General features: G+C 49.0%; 1 protein-coding gene across 2 annotated transcripts in view; it reads left to right on the top strand.

Moving 5' to 3' along the window:
- The window catches only part of LOC116950753 (interleukin-6 receptor subunit alpha-like), a 36296-nt gene extending 16149 nt beyond the window's left edge, over positions 1-20147 (top strand). For both annotated transcript variants that reach the window (XM_032968780.2, XM_032968779.2), the window contains exons 3-12: positions 3095-3388; positions 5194-5314; positions 6022-6185; positions 7582-7739; positions 10384-10528; positions 10722-10759; positions 11216-11276; positions 14271-14400; positions 15805-17539; positions 17615-20147. In XM_032968780.2, coding sequence (XP_032824671.2) covers positions 3095-3388; positions 5194-5314; positions 6022-6185; positions 7582-7739; positions 10384-10528; positions 10722-10759; positions 11216-11276; positions 14271-14400; positions 15805-16102 — 1409 coding nt within the window. In that variant the 3' untranslated portion in view covers positions 16103-17539; positions 17615-20147. The remainder of the gene's footprint in view (positions 1-3094; positions 3389-5193; positions 5315-6021; positions 6186-7581; positions 7740-10383; positions 10529-10721; positions 10760-11215; positions 11277-14270; positions 14401-15804; positions 17540-17614) is intronic.
- Positions 20148-24895: the final 4748 nt, after the last annotated feature.

Genomic DNA, 24895 nt, shown 5'->3' with positions numbered 1-24895 from the left:
TGGGGGAGGGAGGGAGGGGCCCATCTCTAAATGTGGCCGATGACCACATCAGCCGTGAGTGCGCGCGCCCGGTTCCTCCAGATTCCCCTAAACCAGGGGTCGGCACCCTATGGCTCGCGAGCCAGATGTGGCTCTTTTGATGACTGCATCTGGCTCGCAAATAAATCTTAGCTGGCATTTCTCAACATGATACGTCTTTCTTAACATGATAAGACTTAACATGATACGACTTATAAGTCCTATCATGTTAAGAAATGTCAGCTAAGATTTATTTGCGAGCCAGATGCAGTCATCAAAAGAGCCACCTCTGGCTCGCGAGCCATAGGGTGCCGACCTCTGCCCTAAACTAAGCAGCGGTTGAGACTGGATACTCTTTGGTTCTGTCGGTAAAGTCACGTAGGTAGAAATAAAATAAAATGAAACAACCACAGCAGGAAAATGCTGACGTCGGCTTCACCATTGTCTTGCCGTGGTTGTCCCGCCTGATGAAGTCCGCTTGTGTTGCGATCGAAACGTCGTGATTTGTTTTATTTGATTTTATTTCTACCAACGCGACTTTACCGAAAGAACCAAAGAGCATGGATTCCTGCAGTCTCGAAAGCTTCAAATCGACATTGAGACGGGATAGTCCGTGAATGTGGGGCTCCACTTCGCGCAGGCACAGGGCAGTGGAGTGAAATCCCTCGCCGCACCGCACTCACGCGGGATCGCAAGCTAAGCCGCCCACCTTCGCCCACCCAAACTGACCAGCGCGGCGAAGTATGGTCAAACGACGTCCGCGAACCGTGCGGTGCTGGAATGCCGGTCTTCCAACAGTGCAGGTCATTTGGGTTATTTGATCATATCCGTCATCAGGCTGGTCGTTGCGGGTTCGTGAAGGCAGGACGCAGAGGCCTGGGGAGCATACACATGCAGTACAACACCGCATTATCTGCAGTGCGTCTTCGCTGACCGCCACGTAGTCCCGTAGCCTATAACAAACTTCATGTTAAGCTTTCGTGACTGCAGGAATTACTGTCTGGTTATTTCGGTAAAGTCACGTGGAAGGGAAATAAATTAAATAATATAATACGACGTTTCGATTGCAACACAAGCAACCGTCATCAGGTAGAACTAAATTTGAGAGAGAGAGACAAAACACAGACACGGAGACACACAGACAGACACACAAGCAGAGAGAGACAACACATAGGCATTGGGTCTCTGTGTGTCTATGTTGTGTGTGTCTCTGTGTGTCTCTGTGTTGTCATATATCTGCTTGTGTGTCTGTCTGTATGTCTATGTTGTGTGTCTCTCTCTGTGTGTCTCTGTGTTGTCTCTCTCTGCTTGTGTGTATGTCTATGTGTCTATGGTGTGTGTCTCTCTCTCTCTGTGCCTGTGTTGTCTCTCTCTGCTTGTGTGTCTGTGTGTCTATGTTGTGTGTCTCTGTGTGTCTCTGTGTTGTCTCTCTCTGCTTGTGTGTCTGTCTGTGTGTCTATGTTGTGTGTCTCTCTCTCTGTGTCTCTGTGTTGTCTCTCTCTGCTTGTGTGTCTGTCTGTGTGTCTATGTTGTGTGTGTCTCTCTCTGTGTGTCTCTTTGTTGTCTCTCTCTGCTTGTGTGTCTGTCTGTGTGTCTATGTTGTGTGTCTCTCTCTGTGTGTCTCTGTGTTGTCTCTCTGTGTGCCTGTGTTGTCTCTCTCTGCTTGTGTGTGTGTCTCCGTGTCTGTGTTTTGTCTCTCTCTCAAATGTATTTCTTCCTGATGACGACTGCTTGTGTTGCAATCGAAACGTCGTATTATATTATTAAATGTATTTCCTTTCCACGTTACTTTACCGAAAGAACCAAAGCGCCTATAACAAGTTTAACACGTAGTTGGCTTTGGCGACCAATATCATCCAAATAGAGGTTTTGTGGGCTGGATCGCGTAAATATTTACGCAGCCTATCACAAATCGCCGCGAGTGGCGGTCGCCCATCCAAGCATGTGATCCGGTCTCAGACCAGCCCGGCTTGCAATCCGGGGCGAGCCGTTATATCATAAATGACCGCTGTTGTTTTTTTTGTGTCATCGTTCCGACTTTTACTGCCCGCCAGGGATGTTTGTGTGGCCAGCGCGCGAATGAGCGTCGGTCGCTCGACCCGCAGGGAGGGGTTAACCGAGAGAGAGAGACGCGCTGCTCAATGCTGTTCTCACCGCTGAACGTCCTCATTCTGCGTGGCGCGGGGGCTGCACATCTGCTTCACACTTCCACATTTTTTTTTTGGGGGGGGAGGGGAAGAGGCGGGGGTGGGGGGGATGTTACGGCCCCGTTGGTTCACGCTTCATTAATTTCCACTGGTCGCAAAGACGGCGTGTGACGACGTGCCAGGCTGTACGCGGGTTGAACGTCGTTAACCCCCCCCCGCCCGCCTGCCCCCCAATAAGGTCACCAATGTGCAGGCTTCAGAGTAATGCACGGCGCGACAGGAATCGTCGTTATAATTGTGATTGTTGTGAATATTGTGTCCGCTGTTACCCCAACACCTCTCTGGACCCACGCGCCACCGGTTGCTTTTGCCTTCTCTGGCTGAAGCTATGCCGGGATATTTTTTTTTTACACCAAATTAATTGACTGTTCTATTTTAAAAATGTATAAATAGAATTTGCCGGATGATCGCTTTTTCGATCGGCACAGGGAAATCGATGGCAATTGCCGTAGAGACTCCCGGCCAATCCGGGAGCGTTGGCAACCCTTCGCCCCACCGTTCCCACCGGCAGCAGCATCCCACTCGAGGCGTCGTCGAGTTAAATAAACGAGCACATTTCCCTTCTCAAGACCCACACCCCCCGCGCGCACGTCTATCGAAGCTCATCAGGGCCTCAACTAAGTTTCCATTGGCATTTAAGAAAATGACTGTCGTTAACCCAAGAATGCCGGCTGCAGGGCAAACTCAGGGTGAAAGCTATAAAACATCCGACTAGCACGGTTGGCTACAAATGGAGCGAAAGAAGTCCAGCGTGCACACACACACACACCACATTCCAAACGCAAGAATCAAAATCTGCGCGCGTCGCTCATTCGCGAGAGCGTTCCGAGCGCCGGGTTCAACGGCGTCGTTTGTCCCTCGCCGGTCAGACCTGGTGAGCCCCCACACGAAGGTGGCGCTCGCCTACACCGACGTGGAACTGAGCTGCGTCCCCGGTGGGGCCGGCGGGCCCGGTGGGGCCGGCGCGTCCTCCGTCCGCTGGACGCTCAACGGTAGAGTCCTGGAGGAGAAGGGCGGTGGCGAGCACGGGACCACCAACGGGACCAATACGAAGACGAGCGGCGCCCTGCTGCTTCGGCGCGTCACGCCCAGCGACAGCGGTCTCTACACCTGCCACGACAACAGCATGCGCTTCCTGCAGCAGGTCGCGCTGCTCGTGGGCTGTGAGTCAGCCGAGCCGCGACGGGATTGGGCGACGGAAACATTCACCGACAGACAAATTGGGTTTTTTTTTGTTTACGTGGTGTGAATAATGATAAAAGTTGAAAAAAAATGTTTTTACCTCGAGCGGTCCAGAGCTTAGGTCCTGAAAATAAATCCCCCCACCTACACTCGGCGTCAGGGCAAGCTGGGGGGTGGCGGGGGAGGAGTTGCGAGGGGAGTTCCAGAAAATATTCCACGGCAGATGAAGCCCTAATGGTCACTTTGAGTTGACAATGATTTACAACTACCCACCAAACCTCAAAGTGGGACCGACGAGACGATGACATTATCGAGCCTGAATAAAGATGCAGACTCAGATCATTATTTAATGGGTGCAATTGTGAACAATAGCCGTATCAGACATTAGTACATCTCATCGCCACAACCATTGGTGTCACTGCAGTTCAAAGACTCAGTCCTACAAGGCATGAAGTTGAGCTTTGTCTCTTGCAGCAATTGAGAGTAGGGTTCAAAGGTTGCTGGTCCTTGACCCCAGATGCACTTGAGCAGTATGGTGGAGGTGTACGCTATACACAACCTAATCTGAAAGCATCCAAATACCCATAACAGATTGTGCTCAGCCAAGAGCGGCTCGCTCAAGGGTGGGGTGACCACCTCCTAACACAGGAGATGGATTAGAGACATACGTCCACGATGGTAACTGGCTGTATACAGTATGACTATGTATATGAAAATGTTTCATGAGTTCACTGATTGGCTGATCTGATAATGTTGGGAGTAGGGAAAAATGTGCACCCTTCACACAACACGCATATCGTTCGAACAGACTTAAAGTTCCACACGATGTCATCGACTAGTCTAGGACTGTGGCTAAAATAAAATGTAACTTATTGAACACTGTCTTCTTGGTTCTTTCGGTAAAGTCACGTAGAATGTAAATAAAATAATAAAAATAAAACATAACAAAATAAAATTCTCACGTTTCGGCCACAACACAAGTAGCCTTCTTCAGGTGAAGAAACAGAACTGAAGAAGGCTACTTGTGTTGTGGCCGAAACGTCGTGAGAATTTTATTTTATTATGTTTTATTTTTATTATTTTATTGTTTCCCTTCTACGTGGTGACTTTACCGAAAGAACCAAGAAGATGAATCCCTGCAGTCACGAAAGCTTTAAATCGAAATTTAATTGAACACTTGCTAGCACCAGCAAGCGACCGCCTACTTTGCTCAGTGAAGGGTAGTGGCATAGCCATGGAGTGTGCAGGCGGTGCAACTGCACCAGGGCTCACGGAACAGAGGGGCCTGGGCACCGGGCTACGAAGTGAGGGGAGGAAATTGGACATGGGGCCCGAATTCATTCTTGGCGATGAGGGTCCACGTCTACCAAGCCAGTGGGAGGTCGCTCAATCTCCTCTGCTGCGCCCAAGGTCTAGAACTGTGGACTCCCTGCATCTATTTGGCTCCAGGCTCAAAACCTTCCCGTTCTCCTATGGCTGCCTCTTTCTCTCTGTTCAATAAACACACCCCACCGCTTGTGTAAAGCATCTTGAAATTTGGTTGGCTTTAGACGCGATACAGATCAAATTTGAAGTGTATTGTTTCGTATGGAGAACTATTGACGCACACGGAGACCCATAGACTTACGCAGAGGCCCATCGACCCAGAGACATTAACACTGTGCCATTACGCCCCCCACCCCACCGCACATCCCTCGATAGATGGGGGTGCACAAATTGCTCACTCGTGCTCTGGAGTTAAAATTACATTTTTAAAAACCCTACCACGGTGTGTCTGTGTGGGCAGACCTCCCCGAGAAGCCGACGGTCTCCTGCCACAGCAACAACCCCCACTTGATCGTGTGCACCTGGGTACCGGGACAGCACGCCGACCTGCCCACAGACTTCAGGGTCAACACGACGTTCGCGTGAGGCTTCCTGCCGCTCACGCAGCACCTGCGCAACCCACCGCCACTTAGACCCCGACCCCGCCACCGACCTTTGGTCATCCTAGCAGCGGCAGCGGCTTTTTTGGCCGGCCATCGAACAAAGACGGTCACCGCATTGTGCGGCTACGCTTCTGCGGCCGTCTGGAATGCTCTTCCTTCCGATATTATGAAGCCACTCGGGCTATGCACTTTGAAGCCATTTAAATTGAAAACGCAATTTTCCTTACAACTTCTTTTCGTGTCTAGTTTGTTGTCCTTCGCCCGCACCTCCGATTAGCACGGTTGGCTACGTACGGTGCGGAAGAAGTTCAACCTCATATGTACAACCTCCATAGGCGCGCGTGGCGCATGGAGCGCTCTAGAAAGGACAAGGTGGGCAGGGCTCTGGACAAATTAGTCGATTTGAAGCAAGCAGTGGCGGCCAGTTGCTCTAATCTTTGATGGGGCAGTTCCCGCACAACAGTAGCATGGTGGGGGGTGGTGGTGATGATGAGGGGGGGGGGGTGAAGATGACACCTTGCCTTGAACAGTCATATTGTCTCGCTACGGATCGTTTCATTCATCCACTCGTCGTCACTGTTGACCGAGACAACATAGCTTTGTCGACGAAGATTTTCCATCGACGATTTTCTTCGTCAAACGAATTCCCCCCCCCCCCCCCCCGTAATGTGGTGCGTGGTTTTCAGGAAGACGCACGTGGAGTGTCGGCGTAGCGCGGACTTGCCCCCAAACACGTGCCACTTGGCGGTAACAATAATGGCGTACGGCAAGTATATCGTTACAGTAACGGCCATCAACCCACTCGGCTGCAACTACAGCAACTCCTTGAACTTCTTCCACAAAACAATCTGTGAGTGGCCTGTGCTCACCGCACTCACTCACCACACCACCCCGTTCCCCACGCATCTCCGACAAGCACGGTTGGCTACGTCCGGTGCGAAAGAAGTTCAACACACACGCACACACAGGTGTTCCCACTGCACCAAGCTGCCGGCCACTTCGCGTAAGAAGAAGGCAAAAGTGATGTTATCACATCTATGCCTGTCTCGGCGTCGCTGTGCGCTGCGTTGATACCACTCTCCGAGTAGTTAACCTCGCATTCAATAAACCTTCAGAGCCAGGGTGAACGTCCGACTCCAACGTATTTAATGAAAAGACTCGAGGTAAAACTGATGGAAAAACAGCACAAAATACAGCATCTGTTAATACTTGCAATAACAATACAATTAATGAAAACTGCAGCATCATAACATTGTGTTAGATAACATGAATCTCAATAATAGGTCCTGGATGGACCAGACACATACATAAGCACTGAATAGCTGTAACAAGAGAATAATCTACTGTGTTAAATAAGGTCACTTTGTGTAATCACCATACTGCAGCCCAAATGGACAGTGCTGCACATAACACTGAACTGTGGATGAGATACTTCTTCGTCCTTGCTGTCAAGAACGCATTAAAGTTACATGGGCACAAGTCTGGCTTGACTCATCCAACTACAAATAACATTCACAATAGTGCAAGTGGCAGGCTTCGTTGTTAACTAGGCCTAATATTTATCATAACAATTTAACATTATAAAGGAATTTACAGCATTATAATGTCAATCATAATATTATAACAGCATTCCCAGTATTATAAGAGCATGAACTTACAGACAACGCTTCTTAAAGTCCCACAATGAACTAATTGTGCCTCTTATTTGTACTCTTTGTAATGGCTGACACCCCTGCCTTGCCTCGTGGCTTCGAGACCCTTAACTCGTAACGTCCTGGTCACGTGACCAAACTCAACGCCATATCAGGAAGTTCCTGTGTAAACACACCCCCATATCTGCGGTGGGGCAGAACAACGCCTCTATTTAAGGAACGAAACAGGTTTACTTCTCCACAAATCTGGCTGTCGCCTGGTAAAGCTAGTTGTAATTACTGTCAAAACGTCATATTCAGATTGTAAATGTTGTGGCTTGGCTTTCCAACACACCGGTGTGCTGTACTAGTAACGAATTGGCATGTTCTGTTTACGTGACAAACCTTACTAATTGGCTGTGTCGGGTGGTGGCGGGTTTAATGACACATTTATATATTTACGTGATCTAACCCCAAAAAAACTATATTATGGATGATATTGGTCGCGAAAAAGCTGACTACGTGTTAAACTGATGATGTTGTTTGTTTGTTGTTGTCATGCACGTGGTGGGTGGTTGGCTGGTTGGTGGGTGGCGATGCTGGAACCGGTCTCAGTGAAACCGGATCCCCCCGGTGATCTGCACCTGCGCTGGATCGGCAAAGCGCTGCACGTGAGCTGGAGCTACCCGAAAACGTGGGCTGAGCAGGCCGACGCCTTCCCGCTCCAGTTCCAAGTGTGCTACAAGGCGGCCACATCCCGCGTGTACAACGAGGTAATTCACGACGACGACGATGACGACGACAACAACGTCGTCATCGCTGATGTCAAAGGCAATCGTGAAGTCATCAACGCCACGTGAAAAACACAATTGCCAAAATCTTCACCACTGCTAACATCAGGACCAAAGACAAAGATTCCCCGTTTAGTTTTTACAGACTGTTGGGGCAAGTGCGAGTAGCGCGTATGCAGGCCGGCACGGGCACACAAGGGGGGTGGATGGCCAACACCACGCCTGGCCGCCTTTGTCTCCCTTGCACAAGCATCAGTAATACGAACACCCACTGGTATAAAGGAGGTCGTGGGTTTGATCTGAATCCGGATACCTGTATATTTGGAATTTGCATGTTCTCCCATTGGTAGTGTGGATTTTTCTGCGGGTCCTCTGGTTTCTCCCTCCACATTTAGAATCAACAACGTGCGTTTAGAGTATTTGGCTGCTATTAATTTACACGTGAAAATTTCGTAGAGCTATCATTTGTGGCCAGGTCGCTTCTGAAAAAAGAGCTATACAGCTCAGTGGGGCCTTACCTGGTAAAATAAAAAAATGGTTTAGTTTAGAATTATCCGGAAATGCGAACACATTTCCGAAATTTACTTGAAACTACAAAAATACGTAATCTACATTTTTTGTGTTGAATCGTAAACTCTGGAAAACGTCCGAATTGCACCCTCATTTATTGCAAGCTAAACACAGCTTTGTGACACAGCCAACCACTAAAACCTCTGACACAGCAGCGGATCTTCAGAGATGGCCACGGGGGGGGAGGCTGTACCCACTCAGCCTCCCCGCCTGTTCCAGTTGCAGCCATCGTGCCGGGGACCACAGCGTGGAGTCGCAGAGAGATACACCATCAACAGCTATCGAATATCATGCACCACAAACACTGCTACGGAAACGTATGTGATCTACAGATCATCATCATCAACCGTAGCCATTCCACTGCCTAGATGAATGCCTCCCCAGTTGTCACCGTGCGCTGGCGCACATCCGATTTCCCGGACCTCCGATTTGCATGGCTGGCTACGAACAGTGCGACAGAAGCTCAGCATACGTACAAACATACGTCTCTCATGGTCTCACAATCATGACGATGATTCGTTTTTGATCACTCGTCCTTCACGCCAGAGGATCTCAGAGTGGTTTAACACGCATTAAAACGCAATTGTTTAAAAAGGCAAAACTGAAGAATGAGTAAAACAAACAATTGCTTTAACAGACGTAGGGTTATTTTTTTTTGTTATCTAGTTCCAGCACATGAGCCATTAATATTTGTGGTTCCATTTCCACAAATGAACGTCTCGACCACCGGCCCTTGGCCCCACCTCTTTATTTCATCCTTTTGATCCTGCTCCACCTTCAAATGACTGACCTCCGTGGCATACACACTCCGCCACGTTTCCCAGTTGTGTTTCCTCCGACGAGATATCTGTAATCGTGTGGCGAACTTGTCAAACAACTTATCGTCCGTGGCTTTCGCCTCGCCCGTACTTATCTCGAGCCCCACTTTTGCAGCCTTTCCCTGCCAATAAGCTCTGAGCGTTCTTTCCCCACGGGTTGGTTTTCATTGGTTGTCGCCACCGTCGGGCGGAAAACTAAAAAAAAACTAAATCTTCGCACAGAGGACAAAAAGCTGCAGCCACGGCGGAGCTACGGTGTCTCGAGCAAGTGGCGCGAACCCCCAGGGCCAGATGTCTTCAGGGCAGGCAAACAGTCAACGTCGACAATTAAAACGGCAAATTCCTCTTTTTTTGGCTTCCGAAAAGAAAGACTCTCCCACCGCTGAAAGACCAGAAACAATCCTAACCCTGGCGCCTGAGCCGTCGCCCCCGAAAATGTCTGAACGTGTACCACGGAGGGTTGGCAAATGCTAACGACGATTTTCTCGAAGCAATTTATCTCCGCATAGGAAATATATAGCATAGCAAGGTTAGCGTGGTAGCTTTTTAACGTCGATAAATTAGGGTGCAATTTGCACATTTTCGAGAGTTTTCGATTAAAGCAAAACAATCTGATTACGTATTTTCCTAGTTTTTAGGGCAATTCTGGAAATGAATTTGCAATTATGGATCATTCTAAATTAAACAACTTTTTTTATTTACCAGGTAAGGCCCACTGACCTATATGGTTCTTTTTCAGAGGTGACCTGGCCACAAATGATGGAGTGGCTCATTGTTTGGAAATGTATCGCAGCCAAATACTATAAACGCGTGATGTTGATTCGAAGTGTGGAGGGAAAAACCGGAGGACCTGGATAAATATCCATGCGACCATGGGGAGAACATGCAAACTCCAAATATACAGCAGGCGTCAAAGTAGAGGCAAACCCACGACCTCCTGTATACCAGACGAGGTAGTTAACTTCTCGCCACCATGGAGCCCTCGTTCTCATTCGCTCTCTTCCTCTCTGGCTTTCATCTTGCCACTCTGTTCCTTATTTTCTGGTTTTTTATCATGCATGGCACCTTGAGACCTTGTGAAAAGCGCCCAATAAGTGCAAATTATTATTATTATTGCTGCTCTGCTCCACCGAGTGATTGAGGAAAATATCGAGTAACAAAATTATGTTTTGGTGACAGACGAAGGAGCACTCGTAATTCGTGGATTGCCGTGTCATCGTGCGTCGCGTGCCACGCAGGGCCCCTCTCTGGACACCACGGAGATGACCATCACGGATGTGATGCCCAGCAAGGCCTACGTGGTACGAGTGCGTGCCTCCGACAAGTTCACGAAGAAGCTGTGGAGTGAGTGGAGCCCCGAGGTGCGGATCGACACCGTCACAGGTAGCCATCGCCGGGCCGGGCCATTTGACGCTCTCGATTTGCAGAACTGTTCAGTGCTGATGTGGACGTCGGCGAGCGAGCGAGTGGATGGCTTCAGTAGATTGGTGATCATGTGGAATGCTGCACGGTGACTTTTCAAAAAGGCCGTGGGTATATATATATGTCTAACTGTCTTGCTCGTGTGCATGTGTAGATTCGCCCAGGTCGAACGAAGTTGATCTCCAATTCACGGTGAGGCCACCGATTTAACACAAACTCCATGGGTTTTCTAACAGGACCAATTTGAGCGATAGGCTACCAAGTTTTTAGGCCCTTGCTACCACATACCAAATTTTAAAGTTAACCGTTCCACTTGCTAAAGTTTTGAGAAAATGAACTGACAGCATTGCTGCTTTGAAACTCTGCCAGCGGTAAAATGGTAAAACAAAATTGGAAGCCTACCACTAAATTCAATAGGGTAGGCAACTATGTGATAAGACTATATCCTCACCATATAAATGTAGAATTTCCACTACCACCACCACAAACCACTTCAGGGGCGCCAATGGAAATGAATGCTGATCCGTGCCTGTTGGAGAACGTCTACCTTTTTCAAGATTGATTGAACCTGATTGGAAAATGAATTGAAAATATTATTATATTTATAATAACCACAACACTAATGCGCTCGTAAATATTTTTCTACAGACGCAAACGATGACGCCGTATTCTGATGAACAGACTGAGTGGTACACTTTCAGCCGAGAAGGTGAAACCATATCACAAGCCGGGAGCTTTGTCGCGCAACAATGAGGATTCGTGCTCGTCAGATGCTTTAAATAAATTCCATCGCAGCACAAAGGGCACAGAACGGACCTGTAAATTACGAGACCCCCCCCCCATCACAACGTAATAACAGCACTGGCTGGAAAACCACAGGTTTCAAATAACAACAGAGACAACGTATACAAAAAGTGCAAGGCCTCTGCACTTACACAAAATCCATCTGCATTTCCGGAAGAATTGCATTGTGGTCCTTTTTAACGGAAGGACCACAATGCACGTCTTCAGACAATGATGGGTATTTTGGTATTATGCACAATTGCTGTGTGCCTTCAACATACTTCTGTCGTGTTGTTTGATGAAAACATCTAAAAGCACCTTACAAAACACAAGACCATGGGAATACTAATATTACGCTCTCCCTCACACACTGGACACTCACACACAATACAATGTACACAATCTCACGCAGTACTTTCACACAGTATATTCACTGGCAGAGCCAGTGGGGGGGGGGGGGGCACGTGTCCCCCCAATGATCGGATCATTGGGGTTTATTAATAATAAATAGGCATTTTGCGACCCCCACTGCCACTGTGTAGCATATTATTATTATGTGCCAGGGACTCTATGAGATGATAGGACAATAGTCTGAGTCCATAATTGGCAATAAGTAACGGCAAAGCGATTATAAGTGACTCACAGAATAGTGCGCAGTCGCGTATACAGTCCACGACTTCCCTGAAGGCATCGACACCTTCAGGGAGCGCGATGCTGATCACACAACGCGGTTCGAATTCGACCCTCGATCGAAGGCTGCGTCATCGCCGCACTCGCGTCGAGTAAAAAGCAAGGGACAAGTCCTTACTAACAACTCCTTACTTACTAACAACTCCTTACTTACTAACAACTCCTTACTAACAACTCCTTACTTACTACTTCTTACTAACAACTCCTTACTTACTAACAACTCCTTACTAACACCTCCTTACTTACTAACATCTCCTTACTCACTAACAACTCCTTACTTACTAACAACTCCTTACTTACTAACAAGTCCTTACTTACTAACAACTCCTTACTCACTAACAACTCCTTACTTACTAACAACTCCTTACTCACTAACAAGTCCTTACTTACTAACAACTCCTTACTGACTAACAACTCCTTACTTACCAACAACTCCTTACTCACTAACAAGTCCTTACTTACTAACAACTCCTTACTTACTAACAACTCCTTACTCACTAACAACTCCTTACTTACTAACAACTCCTTACTATTAACAACTCCTTACTGACTAACAACTCCTTACTTACTAACAACTCCTTACTTACTAACAACTCCTTACTCACTAACTCCTTACCTACTAACAACTCCTTACTCACTAACAACTCCTTACTTACTGACAACTCCTTACTTACTAACAACTCCTTACTTACTAACAACTCCTTACTATTAACAACTCCTTACTGACTAACAACTCCTTACTTACTAACAACGCCTTACTTACTAACAACTCCTTACTCACTAACTCCTTACTTACTAACAACTCCTTACTCACTAACAACTCCTTACTTACTAACAACTCATTACTTACTAACAACTCCTTACTCACTAACAACTCCTTACTTACTGACAACTCCTTACTTACTGACAACTCCTTACTTACTAACAACTCCCTACTAACAACTCCTTACTTACTAACAACTCTTTACTTACTAACAACTCCTCACTTACTAACAACTCCTTACTTACTAACAAGTCCTTACTTACTAACAGCTCCTTACTAACAGCTCCTTACCTACCAACAACTCCTTACTAACAACTCCTTACTAACAACTCCTTACTTACTAACAACTCCTTACTAACAGCTCCTTACTTACTAACAACTCCTTACTAACAACTCCTTACTTTCTAACAACTCCTTACTTACTAACAAGTCCTTACCTACTAACAACTCCTTACTAACAACTCCTTACTTACTAACAACCCCTTACTAACAACTCCTTACTTACTAACAACTCCTTACTAACAACTCCTTACTTTCTAACAACTCCTTACTTACTAACAACTCCTTACTTACTAACAACTCCTTACTTACTAACAACTCCTTACTAACAACTCCTTACTCACTAACAACTCCTTACTTACTAACAACTCCTTACTTACTAACAACTCCTCTATCATTTTTCATTGCTGGAGGGGTTGCCCCCCCCCCCCACCTGAAAATCCTGGCTCCGTCATTGAGTGTACTCAAACAGAGTACACTCACAAGCAGATCACTGTTGTGCAATATTCATAAACATTATAGTCACTCACGCACAGTCGGTTACAGCTGCCTACGTGTGCGAGTCCATGTTTACAATCGCTGTGAAACAGCTATCTTTGCTGTAATGTTAGTAAAACAAGAAATAAGAGTCTGGTTTGGCCAACCCATTGAGTGCACGGCGAGCACCACTGAAATTAACAGTTCAACATACGTAGAGTAAAAAAACATACGAATAGATATCTCTGTAGGGCATGTTCGCCAGAAGTTCCTTCATTATCTCGGAGAGCTTCAGTGAGTCTCGGGACTTTTTCAGGAGGATTCAAATTGTTTTGCCCATTTGCTGGAAGTGCGTGTGGAGTGGTGGCACAGCGGTTAGCGCACTGGACTATGAAACCCGACAAAGACATTTTAAAAGGTGACATTTACAGCTCCCCGAGGTGGCCACGTAATTAACAATCTGAGTTCAAATCCCGGCCACAGCTAACATCGGTGGCAAGTGATATCCGAAACCAGTCATGTACAACCCACCTTCACCACGACCCACGTTGACCGGCGTGGTGCAGTATTGTCAAAACTGCCGTTACTGATACGGCGTGTTGAAGGCCGTCACCCTACAGTGGATTGACGAAGCGCTTGTGGAGTATTGTAACAATAGTCCGCGTGACGATTCGTGCTCCCCCCCCCCCCACCGTCTCTCGCGACGTCTAGTCCCCCCAGATGCCATGCCAAACACGGGGGCCTCCGCCAACGGGAAGAGGAAGATGCACATAGCCATCGCTTGTACCACCGTGTTCTTCCTCACGACCGTCGTCTTCATCGTCGCCCTCATCTACACCAGGTCTGTCCCCCCCCGCAACGGCCGCTCTGCTACCCCCCCCCCCTCCTCGCAAGCTCCCCTACTGAGCTCCCAGTAGGGGAGCTTCATCACCCATACCTGTAGAGGAGGCCGCATCGCCCCCCCCCCCCCTGCCCCCAACATTCCAAACCCTCCAATGGCTCCCAATTCGATGCCAGATCGATTTCAAGATCACACTCACCGTCTTCAAGATCCTCCGTGGGAGCGCCCCTTGCCGACTCCCCTCTCATCTCACTCTGCTCCCCGCCAAGCGCTCCCATAACGCCCCACGCTCCACTCCCTCCACGAATTCTCCCTCCACGAATTCTCCACTCGCACAACCGAGGCCCTCTGTGGAAGCCTCCCACTCAACCTTCGCTCAGTGGGAGGTCGCTTATTCTTCCCTGCTGTTCCCACAGTCTGGAACTCCCTTCCCCCCCCCCCTGCCATATGTGCGGTCAATTTCTTGCCCATGTTCAAGTCTACGCTTAAGAACATTTAAATGTTTCCTTAAGGACTTCCCAAGCTGCGTTTGTCATGAACGTTCTTTGACCATACTTCACCACACTGGTCAGTGCAAGTTTACAGAGGAAAGGATGGGGGGGGTGGTTGGGGTTCAGATATCACTCGCCACTGATGCTACTTCTGGCTGGGAGTGGAATTTAGGTCACGGGGTTCAGAGAATAATGCGCTAACCACTGGACCACCACTCCTCCCAATTACACATTGTGAAAGCGTAATTAAACGTTGTTATTGAAGACTGACAGTTGCCAATCAGGGGCAGCCAGGATAGCTGTCGACAGCTGCCATGGTTGCAGCGGCAACACGAAGCCAGTGGCCATCGGAGCGGACGGCAAAGGGTATACAACCTCGAGGTGAAACGCAACGCCAGTCACGCAGACGTCGCGACCTTTAAAACGGCTCACCGCACGGACTGAGAGGCATTTTTTTTTTATAAAGTTCAGCCATGGACCCCACTTACACCCCAAGAGCCGAACACAGGAACCAACGATCCACGACTTTCTTCAACGCCAGTTGGGAAGTCACGCGGCACCTCCAACTGGCAGACAAACGCCCACCTGAGGGTTGGCGTTGTGCCACGCGGGGACAGCTGCCACCGGGTGGGGTGGCGGAGTTCCCCTTGGAAGGACTGCCTCGAGGTTTTCCTTCCACATTTTAAAATCGACGTGCATTTAGAGCATTTGGACGTTATACATTTCCACGTGATAGGCCACTTCATGGAGCTAAAATTTGTGGCCAGGTCGCTTCTGAAAATGAGCCACATAGCTCGAGTGGAGCCTTACTTGGTGAAATTAAAAAAAAAATTGTTTCAAATATTAAATGATGATTATGAACATGTGTGGCTCTGCTCTCGTTGTTCCTCGCTCCCCACCATCATCGCCGCAGGAAGAGGCTGGCGCCGGTGGTGTTGGCTAGTGCCCTCCCGTGGAGCGGGAGGCTCAAACGCGGCGAGACGGGCGAGGAGGACGACTCTGCCAGCGACAAGCCCAGGCCGGCGTCGGATGCCGACGCCGAGGGGGACGTCTGCCGGCCCCTCTACTCGAACGTGGCCGCCCCGCCTCCCGCGACGATGCCCGAGCAACGGCAGTGCGACAACTTTTACAACATGGAGTATTTTTACAGTGGCGTCGATACGGCGGACGTGCTGGACGCACCCAACGGCGTGGTGCACGCGATGGGATGACGGAATTCCCACTCGGCCGCTCCCGCGAGAGCGTAGCCCGTAGCGCGACCAGTGCCGGATGAAGCTAGTGTGGGGCCTGTAGCATATGCTATAAAGGGGTACCTAAATAAAAAAAAAGTAAATATAAAAAATATTTTGCTTGCATAGTAAAGTAATTGTATTTTTTTTATTTGCTATACAGCCAGGTAATACGACAAATCGCTAACCTTACACACGCAGTCGTTCATAAAAGTTGAAGGCGGTATAGTACTATAGTAGAATCACTGAACCGGAATTGATAGCCTGAAAGCATTTAGCGCGGGGCCCTTGAAAGTGCGGGGCCCGTAGCTACATATGGAGCTGCTTGTGCTACTGGGATAATTCGGCACTGCACGCGACTCACTTTGTCAAGGGGTGGCCACAGACATCGTGCAAGCTTACTCCTGCGTGGGCTTCCCCCGTTGTGCTGGACGGCTCTTCGGTGTTTCTTTGTTATCAGGTCGTGCCATGCCATTGTTTGGCGCGATGTCCCACGCTTGGCTCCACGTGCCGGAATATTTTTCAAGAACTGTTTTAATTGTTCCTAACGACGATGATGTGCTTGGTGTTGACGATGATGTGCTTGATGATGATGATTATGTCCCTGGCGATGATGATGTGCCTGATGATGATGATGATGTGCCTGATGATGTGTCTGATGATGTGCCGGATGATGTTCCTGATGATGATGATGATGTGTTTGATGATGATGGTGTGTCTGATGATGATGTTCTTGGTGGTGATGATGTGCCTGATGATGATGTTGTGCCTGATGATGATTTTTCTTCAAAACGCTCACAGCACGTGGAGCCAAACGTCGCACATCATGCCGAAGAGCGTGTGGCACAACCGGGAAAGTCACGGGAGAGCTCACGTAAATTTAGTTTTGCGAGTCGAGTTTTTAGGAATAAAAGTGACGTCTAAAAAGTTGCGTTTCGGACTTTAGAGTACAGCACGTCGCATACCCGACTCACTGGAGACTGAGAAATAGGCGGATTTTCGAAAATGCGTGATGTGTGAATATCGATCGAAATTGGCAGTCACACCATTCACATATACCGTACTGGATGAATGTGGTGGTGGTGAATTGGTCAGGGCGGATATGTGACGGTCGGATATGCGACGTCCTATACTACAGTGCCTCCAGCAGTCAGCTGCGTGAATGCCCTCACGTGATCGCTTACGCAGTTGCCTTCACCGACGCCGTAAAGATGCCAACTCAACTTTCAATTTTTTTATTTTATTTTCGGAACCTTGAACCTCGGCGAGGGGACCGCGATGGGCTCGCAGGTCGTGACCCGCGATGAGTTCGCAGGTCGCGACCCGTGATGGGTTCGTAGGTCGCGACCCGCGATGGGCTTGCAGGTCACGACCTGCCCACGATGGGTTCGCAGGTCGCGACCCGCGATGGGTTCGCAGGTCACGACCCGCGATGGGTTCGCAGATCGCGACCCGTGATAGGTTCGCAGGTCGCGACCCGCGATCGGTTCGCAGGTCGCGACCCGCGATGGGTTCGCGCGTTGTCAAAAATTCTGGCATGGGTCAACAACAGCGGCAGTTTTTTTACTTCGCACGAAGCAACCCTGGTTACTCCAATAAACGGTTTAACACAGCAGGAGATGATTTCTCAGTCCAGATGACCAACGGCCTGATGTGTACCGGTGTTATACGCTGCAAGGACGGCATTGCACTGTCCGTCGTTTCGCTGCAAACGCTCCAATGTTTACATGCTAGAGTATAATTTCACGCTTAACACTGGCATGACGAATTTGACAACACGATTTGTGCAGCCGCGTCGGAGGTCACAAGACGTGAAATGAAGCGCGCGCACACACGCACACCGCCGCTGGCTTTGGGCTCGCAGGATATGCCACAGCAGCGCTGTGGATGTGTCGACACCATGGATTGCATGGACAAACACACAATGTTTAGTTACGGTTACGTTACACCGACAAAATTTAGGCCAAAAATAACGGTATTTTTAAGGCGACATATGCTGATGGTGATGATGACTGAACTTAAAAATACCCAGTAGCACTTGGTTTGGTACTCAGCAGCCGGTCGTTGCGTAGATTTGATTTTGTTTTAGTTCGGCCGAAGTGCTCTCATCCCCACAGTGAACTGGGGGCGTGAACGTCGCGCATTTCGCCTGTTATTGGGCGATGAACCACCCAGAGCCATTCCCTCGAGGGCACTGCCAACTTCCAGAGTGCCTCTGTCGCCCCCTGTACGATGATGATGATGATACCGCGAGACTCGCCTTATACTCTGATGGATCTCAAGCTTTGCCAGGTGTCATTACATTTTAAATGCACTGGATACTAACTACCTTTAGTCCCAATGAAAGGGGCACAAAATGGACTAACACAATATTAGCAGTGCGTCAACATTCTTCAACTTAAAATTCCCATTTTTTGACGAAGTTTTTTTTTTAAATCCCCAAGTGGCCACAAAAGAAAAAAATGTGTACCTAATGGTGCGTTTACCACACCGTGTTATTGCGAACGCTTTTACCCTTACAGGCGGGGAAAATGTAGCGGGGTTATTGGCTGTCGAGGGCATGTGGGAGGCGAGACGGCTGAGAGACCATGGGCCAGACAGGGCCCACAACCTCATTTCTTTCGGCATCCGCGGCCACATCTGGCAACACCGATTAGCCCGGTTGGCTACGTACGGCGCTAAAGAAGTTCAACGTAAAAAAATAAACGTACATTCGAGGCCTACTAGGGATTGTCACCTTTTCCACTGCAGTGCAAAACCGAACATACGTCTCAGTCGGCCTCAGGAACACTGCAACAAACCGTAATTTAGTGCCAACGCAACAACGCGTAACGGGTCAACCCCTGCGGTAAGCACCCCGAGATATCAATTCCCCCCCGAATGTTCCGCGTCAAACCTGGGACAGGTGGCAAACCTTGAGCTCTGTGACTTCCAAACGGCAAGCGATACGTACCCGTCGCTGCGAAGAATCTCAGCTGTCCCAATCGGGTGCTAGAGGGGACGTTGTTGAACCCGGCGATCGATGTCTTTACAACTTGAGCACGCTCAGCCACCCGTTGCAGTGGAGATGGTTCGGAGCGCACGACGCCTACAGTCCTCGAGTGATTAAAGTTGCATCGACTAATGTGTGTTGAACTAAAAAGGCCTTTTTTTTTAATTCGTCCAGGCACATGCTGAAAAAATATGTAATAACTTTTTGGACATTTGACCGATTGGTATAAATTACTGTTTGTGGCCACTCCATCACCGCCCCTCCTGTGAAGGTTTCCTGGCTTGCCTTGGCTGGGAAGTGGGGATTGTAGTCTGGGATGTGTAGTACTGTAAGTTAGACCTCATGGACTCAGTTTTGTTGTGATGATTTTTGATGTTGTTTGCGCTTTTTGTGTTGGTGCCATTTCCTTAATTTGTTTACGATTTTTTTTTTATTTTGCTTGGTAGTAGGGTTTTTATTTGCTTGGTACGTGCGTGTGTGTATGTTGGGCGATAGGGCGACGGTTAGCGCTACGCCGCGCTACGAACCCGGCGACCCGGGTTCGATTCCCGCTCACGGCCAACACCAATGACGATTATCTGAACCGGTTCTGGGCCTTCCCTAGTTCGACTCAGCCTCAAATGAGTACCTGGTGCGGTGTGTAAACATCGCCACTAGGGAGACAAAGGCGGCCGGGCGTGGTGCTGGCCACCCACCCCCACGTGTGCCGTGCTGGCCTTCATAGGTGCTACTCGCTAACAGACCTTGCCCATTTTTTGCGTAGCCAATCGCATATATGGGATTTGGTCCTTATATATAATTAATGCACAGCGTTGTGGGATGCTGTTGGCATGAATATCGCGCCGCAATATAAAATGAAAGTATTATATCCCTTTGCCCACCACATACCCCTGAGTAAGCCTCTATGGTTCACATCCTTAGAGTTTTTGAGGCAGTTGGCTCAAACCGAGCAGCTTCAGCCTCGACGTAGTAAAATCGGGGTCTTAATTCAACTCAGCCTGCATTGGCAATCATTGAATAAATGTTTTGAAATTACACCGGTTGTTTTTTTTTTGTTCTTTCCTGTGTGAAAAGTTATTTCACAACGCACTTTTTTTTGTTAACAAGACGATAATGGTATTTATCAAGGCCTATGACCACGTCGACTGGAACGTGCCCGATCTCATCAGATGTCAGAAGCTAAGCAGGCTTGAACCTATAATAGGGGTTTTTCCCATTTTTTCTGGCAACAAAACTGAAACCTTATTACAAGGATTCATGTCTGCATTAACCACAATACCTACAGTCAAAATGCAAACCAAAAACATACTATGATAATATATGCATTGTCCTTGAAACTGATTGGTCCACACGTGTATCTACATGTGTGCCTCTACACGTGTATCTAGGAAGTCTCGAGACTTCAAAGAGATTCCTCTTGTGGGATATTTCGAGGGCAATTTCTGCCTTCACGAGTGGGGAACGCTCAGAGCCGTCCCTAGGGTGTGGCGAATAGGGGCGGCCGGCCTGGGCCCCGCGATTTGAGGGGCGGGGGGGGCTGCGACATCACGGTGTCAGATGTAAGACCTCAGTGTCAGTTTCCCCTGCCACCCCACCTCCCTATGGACGGCCCTGGGAACAAAGACAAAGATCCCCAGCATAGCCTTAGCAGGCTGTTGGGGCAAGCTATTTTAGTGAGTAGCACCTACGAAGGCCGGCACGGCACACGAAGTGGCTGAGTGGCCAGCACCACGCCCATCCGCCTTTGTCTCCCCAGTGGCGGACGTTTACACACCGCAGCAGGTACCGATTTGAGGCTGAGTCGACCAAGGGGAGGCCCGGTACCGGTTCAGATAATCGTCACTGGGTGTTGGTGAGCCGTGAGCGCGAATCACTCGCTCGGGATCGCCGGGTCGCGGAGCGCTGGAGCGCGCTCGCGCCGACACAAACTACCCCGCCGCTCCCGCCTGCTGCAACGCTCACAAAGTCTCTCGCGAAACAGTCGCTTGTGATGCCACCTCCTGGCAAGGTCTCAGCTCAGCAAGTCTGGGCCAGCTTCATAAAGTCTCCCCCACTCGACCCAACCAAACGCTTCCCTTACAAAGGGCGCCGTAGCGCGTGCATAATTGTTTGACTTGCATCACACTGGGATTTTTGCACACAGCGTCGTGATGCTGGTGGGGTTTTTTTTGTCTGGAAGATTTGGTGGTCTATCCAGGATGTTTCTGTTACGCGTCGTCGCTTTAAGATGTTCTCTGTTCATATTTTGTTTCTAGATTTGAAGCTTTCGTGACTGCAAGGATCCATACTCTTTGGTTCTATTCGGTAAAGTCACGTAGGTAAAAAATAAAACAACAAAAATCACGACGTTTCGGCCACAACACAAGCGGCCTTCATCAGGTGAAGGGACCAGACTGTCTCGAAGACTGCGCTGGAGTGAAACAGAGCCAAGCTCAGACCGCGGCCTTTAAGCTGTGTGAGAGGGATTAAGGTGAAGGAACAAAACTGTCGGGATGACAGAGCTCCAATGAACGCTGGGTGAGAGACGTGAGGCACCCCGACAAAGGAGTTTACACATCAAACAGGAGAATTTAGCATTGAAACAGCCGAGGGACCAGCTTTTGGCTGGTCACAGAAATAGCTATGTTAAAGTCAAAGCCTACATATCCACAGAGGCACCTAGTAAACACGGCAGAACGAATTATTCTGCCGTAGCTGATCACTGTTACAACGCTGTGGGTGATCACGATATAATTTTCGAGGCTGAGTCGACCTAGGGGAGGCCCAGGACCGGTTCAGATAATCGTCACTGGTGTTGGCCGTGAGCGGGAATCGAATCCGGGTCGCCAGGTTCATTGCGCAGCGCGCTAACCGCTACACTATCGCTCCCCACTCAGAGAGCCACAGACACACAGAGACACACACGTGGAGCGAAGATCCCCCCCCTCCTCCTCAAATCTAGTGGGGGGGGGGGGAGATCATGAATGAGTTCCGCAGTAATTTATTCTCATTCCCAGCCCTGCACTGGATGTGGCGTGCCGGGCACTGCACACCGACCCGGATAAAACAAATTATTAAGCCGCGGTTGTGTCGATGTCATTCGTTTATGCTTTAAGCACCTTCTGTTACTCTTCACAAGAGTCGCAGGCGATTCCCCGTTAACTTTGTTTTGGGCTTAAAGAGACGACAACCCTACCAGCAAGGGGAACCCGAGCGTGTAGAGAGCGGCGTTCTTCACCGCAAGGCCCGCGGGCCACTGGCGGCCCCTGGCGGACTTCAGTGTGGCCCCCTGACGTGCAGCCCCCCTACAATACACAACAGATGTGAAGACACGCCCCACCACCACCACCATCATCATCGTGCTGTCACACACCCAACAATTGTTTCAAATGTGCGGCGGCCCTCACACTGATGATGTCTTATCGGCAAAAGTGCCGTCTCCCCCCCCACCCCCCCTCTGAAAATTCGTGAAGAACGCTGGTGGAGAGGACAGCGCAGCGGGGACAATCGTAGCTAACAACGATGCTGTGGCACACGGATGAGATTACGGGGACATTTAAACAACAACATAACATCCACTGCAAATACAATGAATCGCTACAATGGCATGGGTTTATTCAGGAAAGCCTCACCCGAGTCCGATGATTCGTCTCGTCTCATCCGAGTCTTATAATTCGTCTCGTCTCATCCGAGTCTTATGATTCGTCTCGTCTCATCCAAGTCTGATGATTCGTCTCGTCTCATCCAAGTCTGATGATTCGTCTCGTCTCATCCAAGTCTGATGATTCGTCTCGTCTCATCCGAGTCTTATGATTCGTCTCGTCTCATCCGAGTCTTATGATTCGTCTCGTCTCATCCGAGTCTTATGATTCGTCTCGTCTCATCCGAGTCTTATGATTCGTCTCGTCTCATCCGAGTCTTATGATTCGTCTCGTCTCATCCGAGTCTTATGATTCGTCTCGTCTCATCCGAGTCTTATGATTCGTCTCGTCTCATCCGAGTCTTATGATTCGTCTCGTCTCATCCGAGTCTTATGATTCGTCTCGTCTCATCCGAGTCTTATGATTCGTCTCGTCTCATCCAAGTCTGATGATTCGTCTCGTCTCATCCGAGTCTTATGATTCGTCTCGTCTCATCCAAGTCTTATGATTCGTCTCGTCTCATCCAAGTCTTATGATTCGTCTCGTCTCATCCGAGTCTTATGATTCGTCTCGTCTCATCCGAGTCTTATGATTCGTCTCGTCTCATCCAAGTCTGATGATTCGTCTCGTCTCATCCGAGTCTTATGATTCGTCTCGTCTCATCCGATTCTTATGATTCGTCTCGTCTCATCCGAGTCTTATGATTCGTCTCGTCTCATCCAAGTCTGATGATTCGTCTCGTCTCATCCGAGTCTTATGATTCGTCTCGTCTCATCCGAGTCTGATGATTCGTCTCGTCTCATCCGAGTCTTATGATTCGTCTCGTCTCATCCGAGTCTTATGATTCGTCTCGTCTCATCCGAGTCTGATGATTCGTCTCGTCTCATCCGAGTCTTATGATTCGTCTCGTCTCATCCGAGTCTGATGATTCGTTTCCAACAGATTCCTGCATGGGGGGGGGGGGGGTGTTCGGCTCGACGCGACAGCCTCCCGCACACAGCTTGTTGTTAGAGCGCGTCTTGCCTCCCTCCCCGTGGCAACCTCCCCACGTAATCGCACGGCAGTCGAGACACGGGGGGCGCGTACGAGAGACAAGTACCGCACTCCCTCGGCGTCCCTGCGGAGCTTCGGGACGACGTTGCTCACCCGTTGCTAGGGGGCGCTGTGGCAACCAGAACCGAAGATTGGACAAAAGTTGACCAAGTTGGGGGGGCCCTTTTGGCTGACGAAGGATTGAAGGTGCAGCTCGCAGTTCGGGTTGAGGTCAATCGGAGCTAAACTAAAACTATTTTTTTAAACGAAACTATTTTATTTTACCAGGAAAGGCCCATTGAGGTGTACGGTATAGCTCTTTTTTTTTAAAGAAGCGACCTGACTATCACAAATGATAGCCCAACGAAGTGGCTTATCATCGTGTGTACATGTGTAAGCCAGCACATACTCTAATCGCGCGTTGATTTTACATGTGGAGAGGAAAAAAAGTCAAGGACCCGGAGAAAAATCCACGCGACAGCACTGGAGGCGATTCCGGTACGAAACACACAAAGTCACCAGCAAACAAATAACAAACACTGTACATCCACGCGGTGTGGCGCTAAATGCGCCGCACACAACTCAAAATAAAAGTCACGTGGTGGTGGTGGTGGTCATCGCGCACGCCACGGCGACGAGCGAGCACTTCAGAAGGTGAACACGTGGGTTGCCGTCCACGCCGGTACAGAGGGGGGCTTGTCCGGCCCCCCAGCGTTCGAGGAAGACGCTCGGCACGTGTGCGGCACGTGTGCTTTCAGCCGGAGCACACGAGAGAGAGAGAGGCGTGCAAACTCCAAATATTCAGCAGGCGTCAGGGGGACATGTCTTCTAAACATGCTAAACTCCTTGGGCACAAAACGGATTCGCTTATCACTCTAAATACCAGTAATACCAAATTATTCATTTTACGTTTTTTATGCAGCTCCAATGTTTTTTTTTGGGGGGGGGCGGGGGGGGGCATTTATATCTAAGGGTTAGGGTACTTTAATCAGGGTTAGTTTATCTAACTTCATTTCTTTTAATTAAATACATAAGGAATGTTTTTAATTAACGTCCAAAACCAAAAAAAGGGTATATAAGAAACGTTGTCACGCTTTGTCCGCATCAACCTGCGTTTGCATCACAGCCACC

This window comes from Petromyzon marinus, chromosome 40 (genome assembly GCF_048934315.1).
Source record: "Petromyzon marinus isolate PM22_M1 ecotype Great Lakes invasive population chromosome 40, UKy_Petmar_22M1.pri1.0, whole genome shotgun sequence".
Taxonomy (NCBI): Eukaryota; Metazoa; Chordata; class Hyperoartia; order Petromyzontiformes; family Petromyzontidae; genus Petromyzon; species Petromyzon marinus.
This window is presented reverse-complemented; position numbering and strand designations above follow the sequence as displayed.